General features: G+C 41.8%; 1 protein-coding gene across 1 annotated transcript in view; it reads left to right on the forward strand.

Moving 5' to 3' along the window:
* Window positions 1-14,274: 14,274 nt before the first annotated feature.
* Window positions 14,275-20,832, forward strand: part of SLC9A2 (solute carrier family 9 member A2) — a 31,505-nt gene continuing 24,947 nt past the window's right edge. The window contains exons 1-2 of the mRNA XM_074144757.1: window positions 14,275-14,542; window positions 20,190-20,653. Coding sequence (XP_074000858.1) covers window positions 14,275-14,542; window positions 20,190-20,653 — 732 coding nt within the window. The remainder of the gene's footprint in view (window positions 14,543-20,189; window positions 20,654-20,832) is intronic.

Genomic DNA, 20,832 nt, shown 5'->3' on the forward strand with positions numbered 1-20,832 from the left:
CATATTAAAACGACTATTTCCCAACACCCACTGAAGTCAGAATCCTCATCAAGATAGTTGCCTTTTAAAAACAATTTGTAGACAGTTTGTTCCCTTCTTAGAGTGGAACTAAAAGCTATTGGCATGAAGATAGAGGACATAGCACACTAAGGAAGATGTGGTTTTTTCAAGTGCCATACTGCATTCCAGAAGTTTATATCACCAAAGGAAAACATCATGCCTGGATGTATTACGTGATTTGAATTTAGTGACAGGTTCCTTGTGCCAGCCTGACACACGGTATTCTTGAAGTTTTGAGGTGAAGAAGCTTTCCAGTTGGCGGGCTGCCTGTGCCAGAGAGAAGGATCTAGGAACTGTCATGCCTTTATGACCAAGAATTTGGAACATGTCTTTATGGTCTAGTTCTGATCCAGGAAAATAATTAAACACATAAATTCCCACAAGGATCTGGACCTTAACGCTTAACTTCAAGGTTGGGAGTAGTCTCCATAAAGCCAAGCATTTAAGGCTTGATCCTCTATGATTAAAGTTATTGAAATCAATAAGAAAACTTCCATTAAGAGCTAAGTAGCTTGTGGAAATCGGGGTATTATGTCCTTATTTTTTTCAGCCTTGTACGTTTGCTAAGGACTACTCAGTGTTAAACAGAGGCATAAATGAGAGTCTGGGCTTTGTACTGTTAAAGTTATTTTATGTTTCTGAGCTGTCCAGTAAGTAATTGGTAGCCACACTGTTTAGCTTTTCTAGGAGCCACAGCAATACAGATTGCTATTGTTTTCCTTCTAGGTTTGGTTTTATAGCAGAACTGACCATGATCACAAAGATGGGAGTTTTCCCAGTTCAGGTATTTTAATTTGTTAATGTCTCCACCAGGGCCTGAGAGGTTTATTTTTAGTATACCTTCCAGGATCACTGCTGTCCCTCTGATCCTAAAATGTCCTTCTCACAAGAGACAAATGGATATTGGAAATAACACTTTACTAGTATTCCCTATGGTGTCCTCGTTCAGGCTTTGTAGAGAATAATTTCTACAAGTGTAAGGAGGGAAAAAAAAAAAAGTTTATTCTTTTTTTAATAAAAAGTATGAAAAGCTGTACATAAAGAAATATCTTATTTTGATATAGGTAAAATCAGATAATGAAATAATAGATCAGTACACTACGATATAATTAACTGGCTATTAGGGATGTACTTGCTCTGCCAGTCTAAGAACATCAAGGTGCACAAAATTTAAAGTATTAAAGTCAATCCTAGTTTGCATATGTTATAGATGCTGTAAATGTCATCTTACACAAATTTCACAATAAAGCAAATTATTATAGCTACCGATTTGATAACTTCATGCTATCAGGCATGAAGGAAGTACTGATGTACTTTCTATATATAATTAATGATCCTGGCGAAGATCTTCATTGACTTCTTGGAAATTATGTCTGTTTTTTTTTCTCTCTGCATGAGTGATACATTTTTGTGGAGAGTGGTCAGGATGGCAAGTACAGCTGGGTGATAGGTTGGATCAAAGATTTCTTTACCTCAATGTATTTAGCATCCTACAAAGACTTCTACACGTTAAAGAACTCCACTTACCCACTCACTCTTTTAAAGGTACACCAAGAAAAGTCTCTATGCCTGGGAGAGTTTATATATTAAGTGAATTAATTCTACATTAGAATAGCACATAGAACCAGTCTGTATAAAGAATAATTATTTTCTGCCAAGTTTACATTGCCATAGGACAATTTTATTTTTTTTTTAGGTTACTTGAAATAATCCTAAAATGAACATTTGTAATACTGTACATAGTTACAACTTTTGCACTGAAGGCTGAAATCACCCATGGTCTGATATCTGTGCTAAAGCTGAGCCCCAGCTCCATGTGTATTAGCTTTGCCAACTCAGGTGTGGTTTGGGAAGCAGGTGGTGATTCAAAAGGAATCCAAATATCTTATTGCCATTTTTCTACTATCCATTCTTATTACTCAGCATTCAAGCTTTATAATTTAGTTCTTTTCCAGTTTAGTTTTACAGTGCATTTATGAACGAGTTCCTGAGTGGTTATTTATGTACCAGACTTCAGCGGTCAGCTCTTTTGGCTTATCTTATAGAAGAGAAAGAAAAACATCAACAGTCATCTTTTTTTTTACATCTGGAAAAGTATATTTTTTCATACAATTATAACTGTTTGACAGGAATTTGCTCAAAGTTAAAGAATATCTTTGGATGGAGATTAAAAATGGAAAATTACATCTTCAGAGATGTACTTTTCTTTAAATTGCTAGTATGTGAAAACTGTTTTGGAACTTTAATTGCTGCTACAGACTTACTACAAAATAAACTTTGCAATAAACCCTAGCTGAGCCTTATCTATAACCAAAAATCTCCGCACTGGCAAGAGTATAATATAGAGTGAAATCATATTTGGATTTGGAATATTTTGCAGCTGAGTTCAACAAGGCAGGATTTCCTCTTTCAAGCAGTCCCAAACTTCTCCTCCTCTGGGTATGTGGGGATTATCTGGATCCTGCAATAATTGCTGGTTGGGTCAATTGCTTGATTTTTTACAGTGAGGAGACTTACATACTTTCTGGTTTTGGCCTCACACAGAGGCATTCGGGCATGATTTCTCAGGCTAAACCGGACAGTCCAAACCCAGTGTTTGAGTGACCTGCTGAGTTAGAAGCCAACTTCTCTGCTCAGTGCCAGCTCTGAACCCTAACAATTATGCCTGTTTCCAAAAACTGCATCAGAACCTGTCATTCTTTCAATCATTGTGATTTTGGCAATTTGCATCTCTCTGCTCATCCTGTTTTAGCATGCTGCAGGTGGAACAAACCTGAGGCTCAACCCCAGGAGAGAAGGCTTTGTCAAAAGCTCCCAGAGTATCAACCACCGCAGAGCTGATAGGTAAAATCCCCGCTCATCACAGAATTACAGAATGGTTGAGAAGGGACCTCTGGAGGTCATCTAGTCTAACTCCTATCCATGGCTCCTTTTCCCTCTTTCGAGTAGTCACTTGGAGAAGCCCTGGACAATACACACAGGTGCAAGTCTCTTAGCAATAGCCAAAACTCATGATCCATCCCAGCATGGTAAGAAAAAATCCTGAAAAGAGGTTCATGCAGTGAACAATGAGGGAGGAGGCACCTTGCTCAGTGTGGCTCATGATTTTAATAGCAGCAGCAGTACACATGAGGGTTGGAATCCACCACATCTGGCTTCAGACATGTGTGCCAGCCTGTCAACCTGAGGCTGCTTTCGTGCTCAGCTGTAAGAGTCAGCATCTACAGGCAGTGATTGATGGGCCTGTACTGGGAAGCAACAGGCAGGCCCTTTTGAAGTGCCTGCTGCTTTCCAGGAGCCCTAAATAGAGCCCAGGGTGACAAACTGGGACATAGATTCCATTGCTAAAGGACAGATGAGCCACACTGAAAATAAAATTATGACTGCCTTTTACTGAGGAGCTGAAGGGGCTTGAATAGATTTTGGTCTTTCTAAGAGCAGCATCTGTACACATTTTGTGTGATACTAGGGCTGAACTTGTGAGCAGTTGTTAAAAGCATACTGATACTTTTTACTGTAGTTCTGTACCCAGATACTCGTGTTAGCTCTAAATAAGTAATTTCCAGAACTAGAACAGCTGTATCCGTTATCATGAGCCCAGTGCCCATGTTCATCTAAGAAGCCCAGCCCAAAGGACATATCTGCCCATGTGTGTCTTGTCCTGGGTTAGTCTGGGAATCCTGCTGCCAAGGCTGAACTACATGTAGGATCAAAAATTTGTTTGTCCCCCACTGCTGGACTTCATGCAGCTTCAAGTTTGAGGGCATTTGACTTCTACAATAGAAAAGACAGGTCAGACTGATTTCTCTTTCCCCTCTGTGGTTTTTCAGATAACTAGCTGCTCTGGTTTATTTCAATCACTGTGGGATGGTTTTTACAGGACTGGCACCAACATACTGGTCTAGCTGAGATGAGAACCAAACTGCTTATGTGACAAACTTACTTCACCACAAGACAAGCAGAGGTTGATTGCACAGGACAGATATGCAGCCTCTGCTCCTCTGCTCAGAACTGGTATTGTTATTTTCCTGGCATTTTCCAAAGTACCTGCAAATGGAAAAGGGGATTTACTTATCTCTGTGTACCAAGAGATGATAACTCCTTTCGCCAATTCTGTTAGAAATTTTGCTAATTCCATTTTTTGGCAGTACATTCCTTGCTCAGGAGATATAGATGGAGTGTCACGCAGGAGGAGTTCAAAAAAATACCAGTAGTTAATGACTATGAACATAATTGCTCCACCTTCTTTTTCCGTGACGTAATGTTCCAAGAAAGACTGTTGCACAAGAAAGCAATCAGAGGCAGGTTAAAATACAAGGAAATGGATATAATCTTCTCAATAAAGTAATGCTATCCTGACATGGCTTTTTTGAGTAGATTTGTTTGTTATAGGCAACGGAAGGCACTTTACCATTCCTCCACACTTTCCTGCTATAGTTATTACAATGGTTTTCTTGAGGTTTTTTTTGTTTGTTGGTTGGTTTTTTCCCCTGTGCAGCCTTTTCTCTGATTAAAAGGCATGCTCACATTTTGATCCCCATATGTAATTGTGGGATCGAATCCTACTGCTTTTTTTTATAACTTGTAAATACTTGGGATTAAGTTGGGAACTCTAACATTTAAGTGTCTATGCCTAGCTGAAATGATTTAAAAATACAGGAGCAGATTCTAGTTGCAATATCTGCATCATGAATAAGTGGAGAAATAATTTAAAATGTAGGACTGCTGATCAAAGCTAATTACACAGAGGATATATAAAATATAAATAAAATTATACAAATATATGTATGTGTGTTGAAATGGATAGATATATAATATCTATATATAAAAGGAAAAGGTACTGTCTGTTAGACCATGCAGAAGCAGTAAATTAATTCTTTATTGAACTATTAGTACTCCAGTATAACCAAACCCAGACTATAGGTAGATACAGAGGGTATAGGAGTAAAAGTGATACTCACGATCATCAAAGGATTGTGACCACTGAAAAAGTTAATCAGATATTTCCAGTGGTATAAGTTACATATGTCTTGCATTTAAAAAGTTTATCAAATGCAGTTCAAGTTAACTGAAATCATCTCACCGAGACAAAGAAAATTTGCCATCTTTCTTACGATGCCAGTGTGTCCAGTTTGCATAGCAAACAGCAACCATTAGTTTGTTAACAAAAGTTTCCACTCATCTGGAAGCTTTCAATGAGGTGTCCACATTTTCCATTCCTGAAAGCTCCTGTATCCATCTTTCCAACTTAAAACACCATTACAATTCTTTGAAAAGTTTTATAATATTAGTAATTCATCCTATTACTTATCATTTTTTATTTGGAAAACTCTGATAATGAAAATATTGTACATTTGTCTTTACACTCTTTTGTAAGGTTAAATGAGGCATGGGGTTCAACCATTATCGTCTCTGGGATCAAGAGAAATCTCTTTCTATAAAACAAAGGACTTTGATGCTTGGCTGCTGCTTGCTGTAACTACTGCATATCTAAATACTGAATATTTTTGGCTGGGGCTCTGTTAACCCTGTGTGAGGATGCTATTGCATTTAGGAAGTGCTAAAAACCAGGCTGCAGGCTAGGGAGGATTTCGTGTGCAGCTGAATACTGCAACCTTTATGTCCAGAGTGGAGAGACAGAGTTTAACAGCTGTAGTCCTTTTGACTCTGTGTTTATAGTGCCTACAAGGAACTTCAAACCAAAGGCTTTCTTTTAACAGCCTCACTGACTATATTCTCCCGAACACATTTTATGCGGCTATGTGGAGGGCGGACTTTCCCATGCTATTTCTTCTGAATGAATGAATGATTTTCATTAATTTCTTACCTGATTGTTCTGTGCTAACTGTCCCAAGGACAGGAATAAGTGAAGAGGTGAGGAAGGTTTAATTTTACACATGACTTTGGAACAACAATGAACTGGACTAATTTTTATTGAAAACAAGCCATATATAACATTCTGTGTAAAATATAAAGCCATACTTCCACCAAGTCAAGTGGAAAACCTATGTTCACACCAGATGCCTACTGGTCATAAAGTCGAGCAGCTGAGATCAACAGTTAAAGAGTCTGCAGGGGTTTATTAACCTTCTGCAATGAAAATTTGGTGACGTAAGTGATGCAAGCAATGGCTAATTAACTTCAGTGAGTAGGCTGGATAAAGAGAAATGAGAAAAATTGGGCAAAGATAAGCAAAACATAAACTTAAGCCACTGAAAAGAAGTAAGCATTCCCCAACTCCTGGAATGTGCATTTCTGAACCCTAACAGAAAGTTATACATAGTGTATAGAAAATATCACCTAGTCTAGGTTTCTTCTTTTTCTAGATAACATATACTCACTATTTAACCCCTGTGTACACAGTATTAGTATACAGGCAGTTAATTCTTTGGCTGACCACTGCAGCAATTTATAAGCTACCTTTTAGTGCAACTCAAACTGCAAAACACCTTCTTTGTATTGGGCTGCTTCTGCTTCACCTGTCGGGAACGCTTCCCTGGCTTCGGTGGGATACGTACAGCATCACCCAAGACAGGGAATCAGCTTTGAGGACTGGGAAGGATCTAAGGTAGTCTTTCATACCATGGCTAAAAAGTGGTTCCTCTTGGCTCAGTGATGACCAGTGCTGGTCACCTCTGACTGAGAAAGCACAGGGTGTGTGTATTTGTATTTTGGAGGTGGGCTCTTGGTGTAAAGGGGAGAGACAAGAGGGTGTCAGAAACAAAGGGGCGGGTGAGAAAGGGGCCGTGGGGTGAACAGCTCCCCATACTACCCACACGCACATAGCAATTCCAGCTACTGGTTATAAACTGACCTGCATCGCTGACTACAGGATGATGTTCTGTAAGGCACCCCAGCAGACATTTCTAGACTCCTTCTGAAGGTCTGAGTCCTCTTACGCAAGCCCTTATCAAGACCCTAAGTCTAACCTGCTATGCCCATACAAATCAGCTTGTGTTGGTGAAGGGGGAAGCAGACTTTAGGCTGAGTGCTGAGTGCAAGCACAGAGGAAAACATTCCTGGGCCAGGGGAACTCGTCGTGGCAGGACTGTCGGAGAATAAGGTGGAAGATGATTTGAAGCAAGACAGGGCACAGCCTGGAAACATTTTTTGCTTGCTTCAGAGCTGCTTGAAAAACATTGTAACATTTATTTTTAAATGAATTTTTCTTCAGAAAAAACAAAACAAAACCAACCCTTCAGCATTTTTGAAAGCAACATTTGTTCAACATTTTTGTGCCATTAATTTACTGACAAAGAGTGAGCACCAAATGTAGCTTAGGAGAAGGTCTCCCAGGACTCTAGCACTGGATCAGCCTTTACCTTGCCCTTTGCAAACAGAGGTTACACCTCTATGCTTTAAAGGTTGCCAGAGTTGTAAATATAGGCTATAGCAGTAAAGGAGTAAAGGAATCATTTCAGTCACCAACTCCAACACTTGAACTCATGGGAAAACATTTAAAAATATGTTTATAAACCTATCAAACTCTGCTTTCAGAGGAAAATTCTCATTGTCGGTTACAATGTCATTGTAAGGCTGAAACTGGAGACATTCTTTTAGTCATTAACTTTTTTTGCCCCAAAAGTTAAACATTTAAATTAGTATTTCTGTATTCATGGCAGTGACAGGTGCTAAGCTCGACAACAGTGGCTACTTTTGACAGCCAGCGTGGGGACACAGCCTCAGAAATCATTCAATGACTAAGTATCCTGGTGCAGAATGAGCTAAAGAGGGAATTTACAGTTTAAACATTAAACATGTTGCTTAGCTATTAAACAATTAGATTGTTCTAATCCTTGAGAGATGGAGACCAATCTGTCATCTCCGGTTCTGGGTTTCTAGCAAATGTGCCCAACAATGACATTTTCCAGTGATACCCAGATCGCCTGAAGCACAAGTAATGAAAGAAAGGAAACACAGCACAAACCTCCTCCGGGCAGCTCCTCTTAGTTTTGCCTGTTTTGTGAACAGAAGAAATGCACTTTACTTTCAAGTAATGGCAAAAATTAACTTCGTGGGTTAATAGCCTTCCCAGGTTGTAAGTGTCCCTCTGGGGTTAGAAACATCACTTAGCCCTCCAGCAGCAGCTGATGGCAGGTCCCTCTTTTGTTCTTCAGGCTGATATTTAATGCTGGTGCCCTGCAGCACCGCAAAAACCTCTCCGTTATTTGGTATGAGGCACAAAAGCTCTCCCTGAGCTTCCTGGCTGAACCTGCTAGAGATGCTTACTCATGGTGAGCAAAAGTGCCCGTGTACACACCAGCCAGCTGAGGAAGGCCTTAGGAGAAGTCTTTGGGAGAGTGTTCACAAGGGTGCAATTACACTGATGCCCAGATTAGCTCTGCCTCTGGGGAGGTGGTTGCCCATAGTCCACAGAAGCAGCAGCAGGTTGCTCCCTCAGGGCTTCAGGCTGGAATAACTGTGACTGGTGCTGTGGGGTGGCAGCCTCAGGGGACCCCGAAAAAGCAGAGTTTATCATTCCGAATTCAGTGCTGGTTTCGTTTGTGAGGCTGCTTTTGAAGATTAAAAAAAATAGCCGTGCTCCTTCCTTCATGCTCTGTGCCTGTAGTCGTATAATCTGCTGCTCCCGCCACTCCTTGAGCTCTGGAAAGTTAGGTGGCTGCTGGTATCTGTGCCCTTTCTCAACCCTTTCCAATTTAAAAAGCGAGTTGTGCAGACACCACAGTTAACACTGTGAGGGCCTTAAAATGGCTTACCAAAGTTCAGACCTGCACAAGTAAATTGCTGCCATTAAAGTGTCCATATTAGGAAGGTATAATGCCTGTGGTAGACCTGGTTTATGGTGGTGGTTGCTAAGCAGCCCTGGAAAAGGCTGTGGAAAAACACATCCTCAATTGACTATTGATTTCATATAATAAATCACTCGATAGCTGAGATATTCTTTCACTAATTAATGGATTTAGAGACAGAGTTACATGGTCAGGGCCCTGATGACACAGCTCTCATAAAAAGAGTCTAACTCCTAATGGAAGAGAGATTTTGAGAAATGTTTTTTAACATAAGGCAAGCAGGTGAGCGACCAGCTCACCTCCCAAAGAAAACAACTCACAGTCAATGCTGTTTGTATTTTATAGTCCTTAAATCTCCACTGAAGCTATTTCTAAATAAGTAAAAAAGTTCTATGTCAGTTCTTTGGTGTCTGTTCTCCCTTAACTCTTTGAACATCCCAGTGACATGTACCACAGGTGCAGGCTTTCCCTGCGTTACTGTGTGATTCCCATGCAGCTGCAGAAGTCAAGAACAACCACCTTCTTACCTGAGGTAACCTCCAAACTTCCTTCTTTGTTCCAATGGAAATACTAGAATTTTAAACAAATTTATTTAAGTAACACACTGATGTATTTCTGTGAGATGGTCTGTGTTTAAGTCTCCCATATTACTCTTTTGGGCAAAATTGCAGAAAATCTTTCTCTTTTAGAGAACTGGCCAGAAGGAGGGTGAAATTTATACTTTTCTTCTGAACCAGGAACACAGATTATACAATACTGCTATCTGGGCTGTGTCAGGGAAAATTTAAGAAATACATGACCTAAAAGCTCTTCTGCACAGAGCTAATTTCCATCAAAATATAATATCAGCAGTAGAAGATAACATTTTTTTTTTTTTAATCTGCTGGAAATGTCTGTCAAACTAAAACAGCAAGGAAAATTAGGGACAAATATTTACTCATATATTTATGATTTTTCCCTCAACCATTTTGATATTTTGATCATATTCACTAGAGAACACCTATAACACTGCTCATAAGAGATCCAGGTATTGAAATAGTCACAGTCACATTTTCCAGAAATGCTTCCTTAATATCAAAGAGAGGCCAGAAATTAAGTATGAAAATACGACCTCATGATTTTTAGGGAATCCCTAAAAATGAAGATAAATTTATGATACAGTGAACTTTCTCATTTGTTCAAATCAGCATAATTTTTTTTTTTTCATTGCGAAAGCAGGTAACAGCAATTAGGACAGATCTTTTCCTACTATATAGATAAAGCTGGTTTAATATAACAGATGATATACAACCCTGTAACTCAAAGCCGTGCCTAAGACAAAAAAGTCCCTATAGCAAAAATAAAACTAAAATGTCCTAACACCTGTATGAACCACCTGAACTCTTGCAAAGCTGGGTGGTGTGACTACCAATGCCCATCTTCCCCAGAAAGCACGCTGTGGGTAGCCTGAGCGATTCCTTGCTCTGGTGGCAATTTCCAGTAGTAATCAATAAATAGATTAAAAGGTAAACAAGCCGGATTATGTGAGTTACCATCTTGATGTACAAAACAGCATGCACTTTGTCAGGCGAAATGCCACTAGCACTGTATCTGGTAAAACAGACGATGCCTGTGAGCAGAATCAAAGAGATGAAAGTACGCCTGGGTGCAGATGGCACAGCACAGCCTGGGCGATGAGGCGTTGGTGGGGACACTGCGGAAAGGTCCTCTATGGATCAGTTGCAATCAGGCAAGTGCGGCGTACGTGCTTTCTCTTTGTGCTATCATTGAAATGGTGCGGAGTGACCCGACAGTTCTGAAGCGGGAGCAGATGCATTGAGCTGTCAAGGGCAGAGCCACGACGAGACACCTTGGCGCCAGGGACACACCTTCACGTCTCCTCTGTTGCTCTCCCAGGCTGAGGGGACCCTCCTCCCTCCCCTCCCCGGGGGCAGCTCTGAGACTCGGGAATACTTTTTCTCCGTATGATGATGTCCCCAGCCGTGCCCCCAGGAGGAGCTGCTTATTGTGCAGATACCAGCAGGGCTGGGCGCAGCGGGAGAGGTGGTGAAGGGGAGTGTGGCTGCTGCCTCATACGATCTGGGTGAAGCAGAGATAACAGGCATATGTCACCTTGCTCTGCTCTCTTAGGCAAATCTCTACCTGGGTTTAAAGACCTTCTGCCGGTGGTGAAACCCTTCAGCATCTGTGGGAACAGCTGCACAGGGCTGGTGGCAATGAAAAGCAGCACGTGCTGCAAATGCTGAAAGAAACTCCACGAGACCTTCAGCACCTTATACTGCACTGAGCTTCACTGCACCTATTTCAACAAGCTCCAAAATCAAACGTGATCCACTTCACGGCTGTATCATGCTATGCCATAAAGTCAGTTCCCATCCAAATGTTGGATATTCTCTTCTGTACAATCCATCCATAAAATAGATTATGTTGGTGTAAGAATAGACAGTATTAACTTTCATGACTAATCTCAATTTCAGTTTTCTTCGCTCTCCCAGGTTTTTTGGGGGTCTGTGTCAATGTATTATTTCCTTTTCTATTACTGGCATGTAATAGCCAGTAATAAACAGCCTCAGGATTAATGACATCTTCCCCTCATATTTTTCTTCCCATTTACCAACATTTCATTTCCACAACATTATTTTTTAAAAAATCAGCCTAGTAACCAGACCCACAGCAGTGGCAGAGCTAGAAGGATTGCTATTGTGTGTGCCCTTTTATTTTTGGAGAGGAGGAAAGTAAGAGGACAAATAATGGCAAATATGTGGATGGTGCCCCGAGAAAGGGTCCATATTCCTGTGTCTGGGAGAGACTTTGTGACTGTAAAGGCATGACCTGGGTACCAAAGCATAGCTCCCTGCCAGTCCGCAGCAGGCTCTGTCGTCCCTCACTGCCTGTAATGAAAAGGGCAGCAATGAAGAACGTTTTCCATGGGAAGAGAACTTCCTCCACCTTCTCATGCCTCAGCACTTTCCCACCCAAAGGCTTCTTTCCCCTTTTGTGGCAAACTGAGAATTTTCAGCCAGTTCACAATTTCCAAACGCCTGTGGGGTTATCATATGGAGGTCCAGTTCGGTTTATTTATGCTGTGACTGTTGAACAGGGATACGAATCCCAGCACAGAGAGAGATCAGGAGGTGATATTAGAGAAAAGGGTTGATGGGGCAGTATATAAACAGCTATACTTCCAGTAGCCTTGGCCAGCTTGCTCTTGCCAATGCTTTTTCACTGACATTATTGAAGATAATTCTCAGTCCAGGGCAATATCCTGCAGGCAGATAAGTAGAGAGGATCTGTAACATTGGTCTTAGGAGAGCAGGTATTGACACTTTCAGAACCGTATTTTTCAGAAAGGCTTTCTTCATCTGCAGGAAAGGTCATAAAATGAGGCATGCAAGTACAATTAAAGATCTTATGATTTTAGGCTGAATTATGATTTACAGTCTGATTTGCATGTGAGAGATAATGCTATCTCCACCTGAGGGCTAGACTTCTCTTCTTATGGATGGCCTTTTGACAGGGACAAGGGGATTCAGGAATGAAGGAGTATTTTCTTTTTTCTTTTTGTATTTTTTCCCATATAAAGGAAATGTTTCTCTTATTTCAGAGAATCTAATATAACAAATGAAAGGACCTATGAAGATATCATATGCAGCTAGAGGGTTGCATGGTGCATAGGGTGGTTTGATATTCAAACGTGTTCTCTTGGCTGACTTGTAGATAAAATAAAGAAAAAAACCTTTTATTAGTGTCAGGCTTTTAATTTTGTCATTAAAACCATAGGTTAAGTGCCCTGTTTTCAACTTCTGGGGGTAAAGGACAGCTACTATTCAGCTAATTGATTCTGAGCTTTAACTTTAACTCACTACAGAAATGGTAGCTGCTGGTTACTTTTTGCCACTTGGGGAAAAAAGGAGAGCTCTTACTACCTGCTTTTGTTTTATTTGAAGTCAAGACAGACATGCTTTACTATAAAGGCACGCAGAATGGTGTGCTATAAAGATTTTATGAGTTTGAGCTTTGGAATACTGGCTTACTCTCAAATGGTGAAGTCATGAGCACATCGTGGCTGAGATTCCATTCTTTCAGGAAATACAGAAAGACGGTGCTCAGTAGTATCTGAAGGAACACCGGGCATGCTAAATTCATGGCAAATTCCCAGTGCCTTCAGGAACAGGATTTCACCAATCACATGTTTAATATTGGCAACACTCTCTCTCACACACACATATTTATATTATTTGCTCTATATTTATATACGCATATATCAGAATATATGTATGAACACTCATACATGGTTATACAGTGTGTTCTTTTAACTCTCTGAATTAGCAGAATGTTAACTTTCTTAATGAACAGGAACAGAATTGTGCCTATCACATATTTGATAAGGGCAACGTATAGAGAATATATATAGTAATACATTGTATATTACGTGTTATATGTTATATATTAAATATATTATACTATAGAATATATACTACACATAATTATATATTATATAGAAAGTATATACATATGTATGAACATACATATATATATTTACACAGAATATGTTCCTTTAGCTCTCTAAATTAGCAGAATTTAACTCTTAATTAGCGGGAACAGAAGGCTGACTTTTATATGGTTGGTAGAAGCACCTTTCCTGTATTTGGTAATGGCAACATATATATGTACATATACATATACATACACATACATGCATATGTAGATACATATATTAAACATTACTTTATTAAAATATATATACATACATATATGCATACATATGTATGTATCTAAATATAAATTTGGACAGATGTATTTACATATACATACATATATATTCCCTATATACACGTATCTGAATTACTTTTAGTAATGTGTGTGTATATATAGGCATGTACATGTCCGTATATGTTTATAGAGTGTATTAACTCTCTAAATTAGTTTATACAAATACGTATGTGTGTGGGTACTTGTATGACTGTATACAAATGTCTTTTAAAGGAATTCAGAGCTAAAAGACTACACTCCGGCTATGCCTGTACCGTTGTTCACCTCGGGACGTGTTGGGGGGTAGGAACGGCTGCCGGGGTGCCTGTACACACATCTACCCCCGAGCCCCGCACGCCGGTGTCCGGCTGCCCCGCACCCTGCCCGCTCACCTGCCGGCGGCGCGGATCCGCCCGCCTCCCTGGCGCTCCCGCCGCGCTTGACAGCGGCCCCGGGGGCGGCGGGGGCGGCGGCCGGCGGCGGCGGGGCCAACCCGCCGCTTTGCCCCGCGGGGGCGGCCCCGGGGGGGAGCGGAGCGCCGCGGCCGGCCGGCGGCGCCGGGCCGGGGACTCGCCCAGTCACCGGGGAGGAGGCGGAGCCGGCGGGGCCGCGGCAGCGGCAGGTGCCCGCGGCGGCGGGATGGTGGCGGCGGCGGCGGCCGGCGCGGGGCCGTAGGGCAGCGGGGCTGCGGGCCGGGAGCGGGGGGGAAGCCATGGGCAGCGGCGGCGGTTCCCCGCGCCCTGCCGCGCCTCTGCTGGTGCCGGTGCTGGCGGTGCTAGCGGCCGGGGCGGCGGAGGCGCGGGCCACCTCGGAGAGCCAGCTGCCCGGCGCCTCGGCGATGGGCACCGGCACCCCGCCGAGCCCCAGCGGCACCGCCTTCGAGGAGACGCGGCTCCACGTCTTCACCCTGGACTACCCCCACGTGCAAATCCCCTTCGAGATCACCCTCTGGATCCTGCTGGCCTCCCTCGCCAAGATCGGTGAGCGGGGCCGTCGGGCGACCCTCCCTCCCTCCCTCTGTCCCCCCTCCCTCCCTCTGTCCCCCCTCCCGGACCGCCCGCCCTCCGGGCCCGCCGCGAACGGCCGGGCTGGGACCGACTGGGGGACGTGGGGACCGCTGGAGGGTGATGCTCCTCGGCGGGGCGGGATGCCCGGGCGTGATTTGTCTGGCAAAAGATGGGGTTTTCTCTGTGAGGAAGGGTGCGAGGGAGAAAAAGGATCACCTCCAGCGGGAGGTACGTATCACCTCCCCGCAGCAAGGCGTAAAGCCAGGGCTACGGGGACTGTAAAACCCCGAGTTCACCCAGTTCACTGACTTTTCCTTGCTCGCCCTGCTGTCATTTGAGCACTATCTTCTTTTTCTTAAAATAATGCCGGGTATAATGACAGTTTCAGAACAGAACAATGGATCGATGGAAAGCAAATATTTATGAGGGCAGAGTAAGCCTCCTCATTGTACTTTCCCACCATTCACTTATGTCCTGAGAAAGATAGAAAAGACGGCACTGAATGAGTAAGAAAGGCCACCTCTTCCCTCATGTGGAAAATATTTGTATTGCATAGTTTCACTGTGTTTTGTGTAGTTTATATATAATGCTTTTAATTAGCTTTCTGTGTCCCAAACAGAAAAATGAGTACACTATAATAATCTAAAGAATGTTAGGTAAAGGTGTGCTAGGGAGCTATTTGAAAATCAGTAAATCTCTGCAAATGATGAACTTTGTGTCCTCTTAACTAGAGGATAATATGAGGAATAAAGCCGTGGGAACAAAAAAAAAAAAGGTTTACTCATACTCCACTTGTTTGATTCAGAAGTCTTGATTTTGCGGCTCAGATTTCAATAAAAACCATGATCGTACTCCTTTTGATAAAACACTTTGATAAAACTTTGACTTCTGCTTGGGACATTTAAATAGACCGTGTCACATTCTGGTTAGTGATCAGGTAATTAGGATTCTGCAAAACCAAAAAATTTGTACTCACCTCCTGCTGCAACTAATGTTGTAGTTGGGGGCCTGATCCTCTACCCAAGCAACTTGCTATGGCTTCATGACTTCCTGCAGAAATATTGTATGTTGCATCTATTAAGGATACAGTTATCTTGATGTATGGTTCTCAATGCATTAAAGATGCATGCTTAATCTCCAGTATGTGTTTAGGTGTTTGCAGAATCAGGACAGAGTTCACATATGATACACTCAAATGCATCATGAATTGTAATAGCCAGAAAATACGGAGTTTGCTAAAGAACTTACCTCAGCCAGTTGAGTATTGTAAAATCGCTCTGGCTTCTGAGTTTAGAGATGGCAAGAACTCTTGAATAAGCTAAGACTAGTGAAAAAGTTTCTGTTTTGTTAAATATTACAGGAAAGCCATTTGAAACATGGAAACACGTACATACACAATAATACATAGTTTCTGTAGGACTGTACATCCTGACTATCATGATATTTTCCTAGTGCCTAGGCATCTAAAAAGTAGGAAAAAAAAAGTGACTTGACTACTTTAATTTTCCAAGCTGACTGCAGTGCAGTGAACAAGCAAACAGCGCAGATGAGGAAAAATGCATATAATTTTTAAATCCCTTCAGCTATACCAAACTGAATTAGCTAGTGTGGCTAATCTAGGGCATTACCTCTGCTGTTATATGCGTGTGTGCGCTAAGCAATGAGGGCCGGATCCAGGAGAGGCCCTAGGTGTGGCAGCGCTCGGCTTCACCACACCTATCTGCAGGCGCCCTGACTCCGGGACTGGAATTAGGAACATCCAGTTCTTGCTCCTGGAGCTCCCTCTGTGCTTCCTTATCCAGCGAGTGCATCAGGTAAACCGTCCCAGGACAGACTCCCGTCGCTCCAAAGTCACATTCCCAGAGCGGCAATTTTTCACTCGCTTGTGCCTTCTTTTATACTGAAGCTAGCCCAGGTGGGCAAAGTTCTCTAATCACTGAGATACAGGAATGTCATCTCTCTTTAACCATCGAGACACAGAAATGTCAGCTCTGCCACATCCTACTGTGTTACTAGGAGTGGGCCGTGTGTCTCAGTTCAAGGGGATGGAAAGGGGTTTTCCAGCCCGTCTCGCTGCCTGTAGCCCTGAGAGCAGCCTGGTGAGAGAGGATGCTCTCTGGTGCATTCCTCTCCACAGAATTTCCTGCTGGGCAGCACATGCATCTCGCTCCTGTCGTGCCAGGCAGCATAAAATCCACCTCAAGACTCGTGCACTGCCCAGGAAACTTCGGTGCTTAATCTGGCATCGCAAATTCCTTTCTGGGGCTAGGCACCTGAACGCTTACACTTGGCACTGCCGAGTAGCAAACCTTTATGACCGGAGCCCTAAGGTCTTCTCAGCGGCAAGGAGCTCAGAAGATAGGGTTGCATTTAAGAACATCTCCCACGGTGTGTGGAAGGATCCCAAAGACAACTGCATGGCAGCACCTGCTTATCACCTGGCTGGAGCCTTTTTGAACAAATTATGTTTTCACAGAAGTGGAGTTTCACTGGAGCTGAAATGCTCCAGTATTTCCTAATTTTTATAGGGGATTTATCTGAAGGGTGTCTCAGATCCTGCCTGTGTTCATGTCATTGTAGGCTAGGTTTAGCGAGAGGAAAAGAGGCAGCAGGAGAAAGGAAAACCTGAAGTTGTCAAGCAGAACTTGAACATTTTGACAAGGTACATTTTCACAAAGACGTTAGGAACGTGGTGATTTTTATTTCGGCGTAGAACGAGGGCACATTTTGAAATCTAAGAAATTGCCCTGAATGGAATTGTTATTTTCTGGCTACCTCTACTTATTTATTATCTTTCGTGGTGGTACCATACAGGAGGTATGTTACTAACATGCTGATGGACTCCCTGAGTTTAGGTGGGACCCAGCGTATCTGAAATACGCTGCAGCCTGTAGGCAGTGAGGCTAGTCTACTTACCTCACAGTTTTCCTTAATTCTTATGCTACTAAACCTACAAAATGTTGCCTAACTGATCCAGGTTCCCATTACTCCTATGTTTAATCACAAATGCACAACTAGAAGTGCTTCTTCTGGAAACTGAGCTGATATATTTCCAACACTTCTCTCCTGAAAAAAGGTTTAAGCTGTTCAGAGGGCCCTTGGAAAACTCACATATAATCAGAAGTACACGTCTCAGTGGCCTTTCCAGCATCAGAGTGCACTGGATTTCACCCAAGAAGTAGGAAACCAGAACTCTAGGGACTTTTAGCTTGAAGAATACTGACCTTGCACTTTTGGCAAGTGTCCTAGTGCCCAGTGGCTTGAGGGTAAACATCTTCCATCCCGTTGAAGTTGGGTCAGGAGCCCAAGAACAGGGTCAGAGGAGGAGAAAGTAGCTGTAGTCCTGGGTTCAGTGTAAAAGTCTTAAGTATTCGTGTACTGCAGGGGATCTGCTCCCAGGGTGCTCCTGACCACGTGGCTGTGTGGGTCAAAGCAGGGAAGATGTTCCTCATCTTGCAAGGCATCTGCTCCTGACTTGATGTGCACTGGACTCTAAATCCTAACTCTCTGCCTTTAAATGGGGAACCACAGCCTGTCCCTGATCACCTTTTAATGCCTTTCATTGAGGCAGGCAGTCCTTTAAGAGTTTTGATGCTGTTTGTATGGATAAAAAGCACATTTAACTTAGTGCAACCTTTCTGTTACCTTTAAGGATGAGGTGAAGTCCCAAAAGCTCTGAGAGGGTATGAACTTTCCAAAAAGTGACTTAAAAAGAAGAAAAGAAAAAGATTTTTTATTTTTATATTCACAACGGACTTTTCATTGCCATTGCATTACAACTGGTTGGGATGGTTTTTGTTTTCATTAAAAGCTGCATTTACAAAAATTCCCTCCTCTTCAATTTTTATTGAGGAAATAATTTAAAATACTTTTGAAGGGCTTAAAAAACCCTTTTCTTTTAGCAAAATCTACTTACTCAGGGGAAACTTTGGTCACTACATTGGAAGTTTTGGCATCCTGCCACTGCAGAAACTAAGACAAACCATAAAATGTTTATGTGTAAGTGGCTGAAAGGTCAAGTCTCCAACCGCAAATTCTTGTGTTTCCAAGGTCATTACCTGTTCTGCCAATATAGGATATTGATGACTCTGGTTTTGAAGAATGACAGTGAATTTGGCAGTCCTTCTAATGAGTCACATAGGCTGTGTTTCCAAATATTAAAAAGCAATCTGTGTTTGTCCAGAATAGAAAACCAAAATGCAGCTTGAGCTGCTTACTTTAAAAGATAGCTTTAATAGTTATAGAATATGTAAGTAAAAAGTCTGTAGTTTAAAACAGCTTTCCCCTCGGTCTTTCTTAACTGTTTCTTTTTCCTAATTATAAGTTCAGACTTTCTTTTACCTGAAAAAAATCTATAATGAAAGGAGAATTAACAAAATAGGTGTTGCAAGATACAGAAGCCTGAAATCGGGAAACTGGATGCGAACTGTACCAAGCTTGCACTAATTTAACTGTTTCGACTACAGGTGTGATTTTTACTGAAATAGTTTTACTGAAATAGACGCCCGTTATTACCACACCCAGTGTTTCCATGCAGCTCTCATTTAAAATAATTTAAATGCTTTTTAGTTAGGCAGGAATTGTGGGATCTTGTGGGTGTGGATAGTTTTCTATATAATTATGTAGGCCAAATATAGATAAGGAGGAGCCTGGAAAAGATTGGCATCACCAGGACCTGGAATGTGACCTTGGTGCATAAGGTTGATCATTCCATTAGATTGGCCAGAGTAAGTTCCTTCAAAATTTCCCATTCAGTACCAAGATCATCCTTAAAACAGTCAACTTAAACAATTAATATGAATCTTTAAATCAAAACTGCATGCCGTGGAGAGTTTTAGTAGGGTAAGGAACATTCAACCATTAAGTCCTCATTCAGAACTTTTTTTTATTAATTTTTTCAGTACTTTGCACAGATCTTTAGGAGAGACTCCTGACACTACTGCAATTCATATAATACAGAAGAAAGAGCATAATAATACAGGCTACAACGTATTGTCACTTTATGGAAAACATGTTGGTTATTGCGAAATTAGTTTGGAGGCTGTGCTAAAATTAATAATATGTCTGTAAATGCTTCCTAATGGTGGCTGAGGAAGTGAGCATGGGTGACTGGGTACAGGTCACATGTGCTAGTTCCCCTCCCTAGCTCTGAGACTCTAAAAGACTTCTAAAAATGAAATGAATGTACTCCTTAAACTCCTTTGTGAGGCTGTGCATGGAGGAATGGGTGCTAAGAATGTTAGGATTTTTTATCTATCTAGATGTAATTTGCCCTAGAAAAGTGTTTGGATTGTGTTTCTGGAGGATTCCACGTTACAAAAATCCCTGCACTTTCACAAACAGAACCCTTGCACACAGTTGCTCCAGCCAACCTAGCTATTAACTAGAATGTCTAGCTATTAAATTGACTCTCCAGCAACTCATCTGAACTAACTACTCTATCTGAAAAAAGTGCCTTGACCTGTTGTGATGGTCCAGTCCAGTCTTTCCAATGAAAATGAAATTGCCCTGCAATTGCTGTTTGTTTGCTATAGAAACTAAGATAACAGAATCCAGAATAATCTCTTGGATTCTGTACAAATAACTGTTTTACTTTCTTGTGTTTGAATTTCCTTTGAAGGCTTTCATCTCTATCACAAGTTGCCCTCAATAGTACCTGAAAGCTGTCTCCTCATTCTGGTTGGATTGCTTCTTGGTGGGATTATTTTTGGAGCAGAGGAGAAGTCTCCACCTGTAATGAACAGTGATGTTTTTTTCTTGTATCTTTTACCACCCATTGTACTCGACGCTGGATATTTTATGCCAACTCGTCTTTTCTTTGAGAACTTTGGTACCATATTCTGGTATGCCGTGGTGGGCACGCTCTGGAATGCCATCGGCATTGGAATTTCACTTTATGGAATTTGCCAAATCAGTGCATTTGGTTTGACTGATATCACATTGCTGCAGAATTTGCTCTTTGGCAGCCTCATTTCAGCTGTGGATCCAGTGGCGGTGTTAGCTGTTTTTGAAAATATTCATGTCAATGAGCAACTTTACATCCTGGTGTTTGGAGAGTCTTTGCTGAATGATGCTATAACTGTGGTAAGTTACTTGATAAATGACTAGTTGATAAAAATGATAAATGATTGATTGCATGCCATTCCATTATATCTCTACAAAGAGATATATTATCTGGTTATTACAATTTGCTAATAGATGGAAGTCAAGGAGTGCTAATGTATTTATGTAATTCTCTAAACTTTAGATTTAGAAACTACAGT

Source organism: Numenius arquata, chromosome 1, assembly GCF_964106895.1.
Source record: "Numenius arquata chromosome 1, bNumArq3.hap1.1, whole genome shotgun sequence".
NCBI lineage: Eukaryota > Metazoa > Chordata > Aves > Charadriiformes > Scolopacidae > Numenius > Numenius arquata.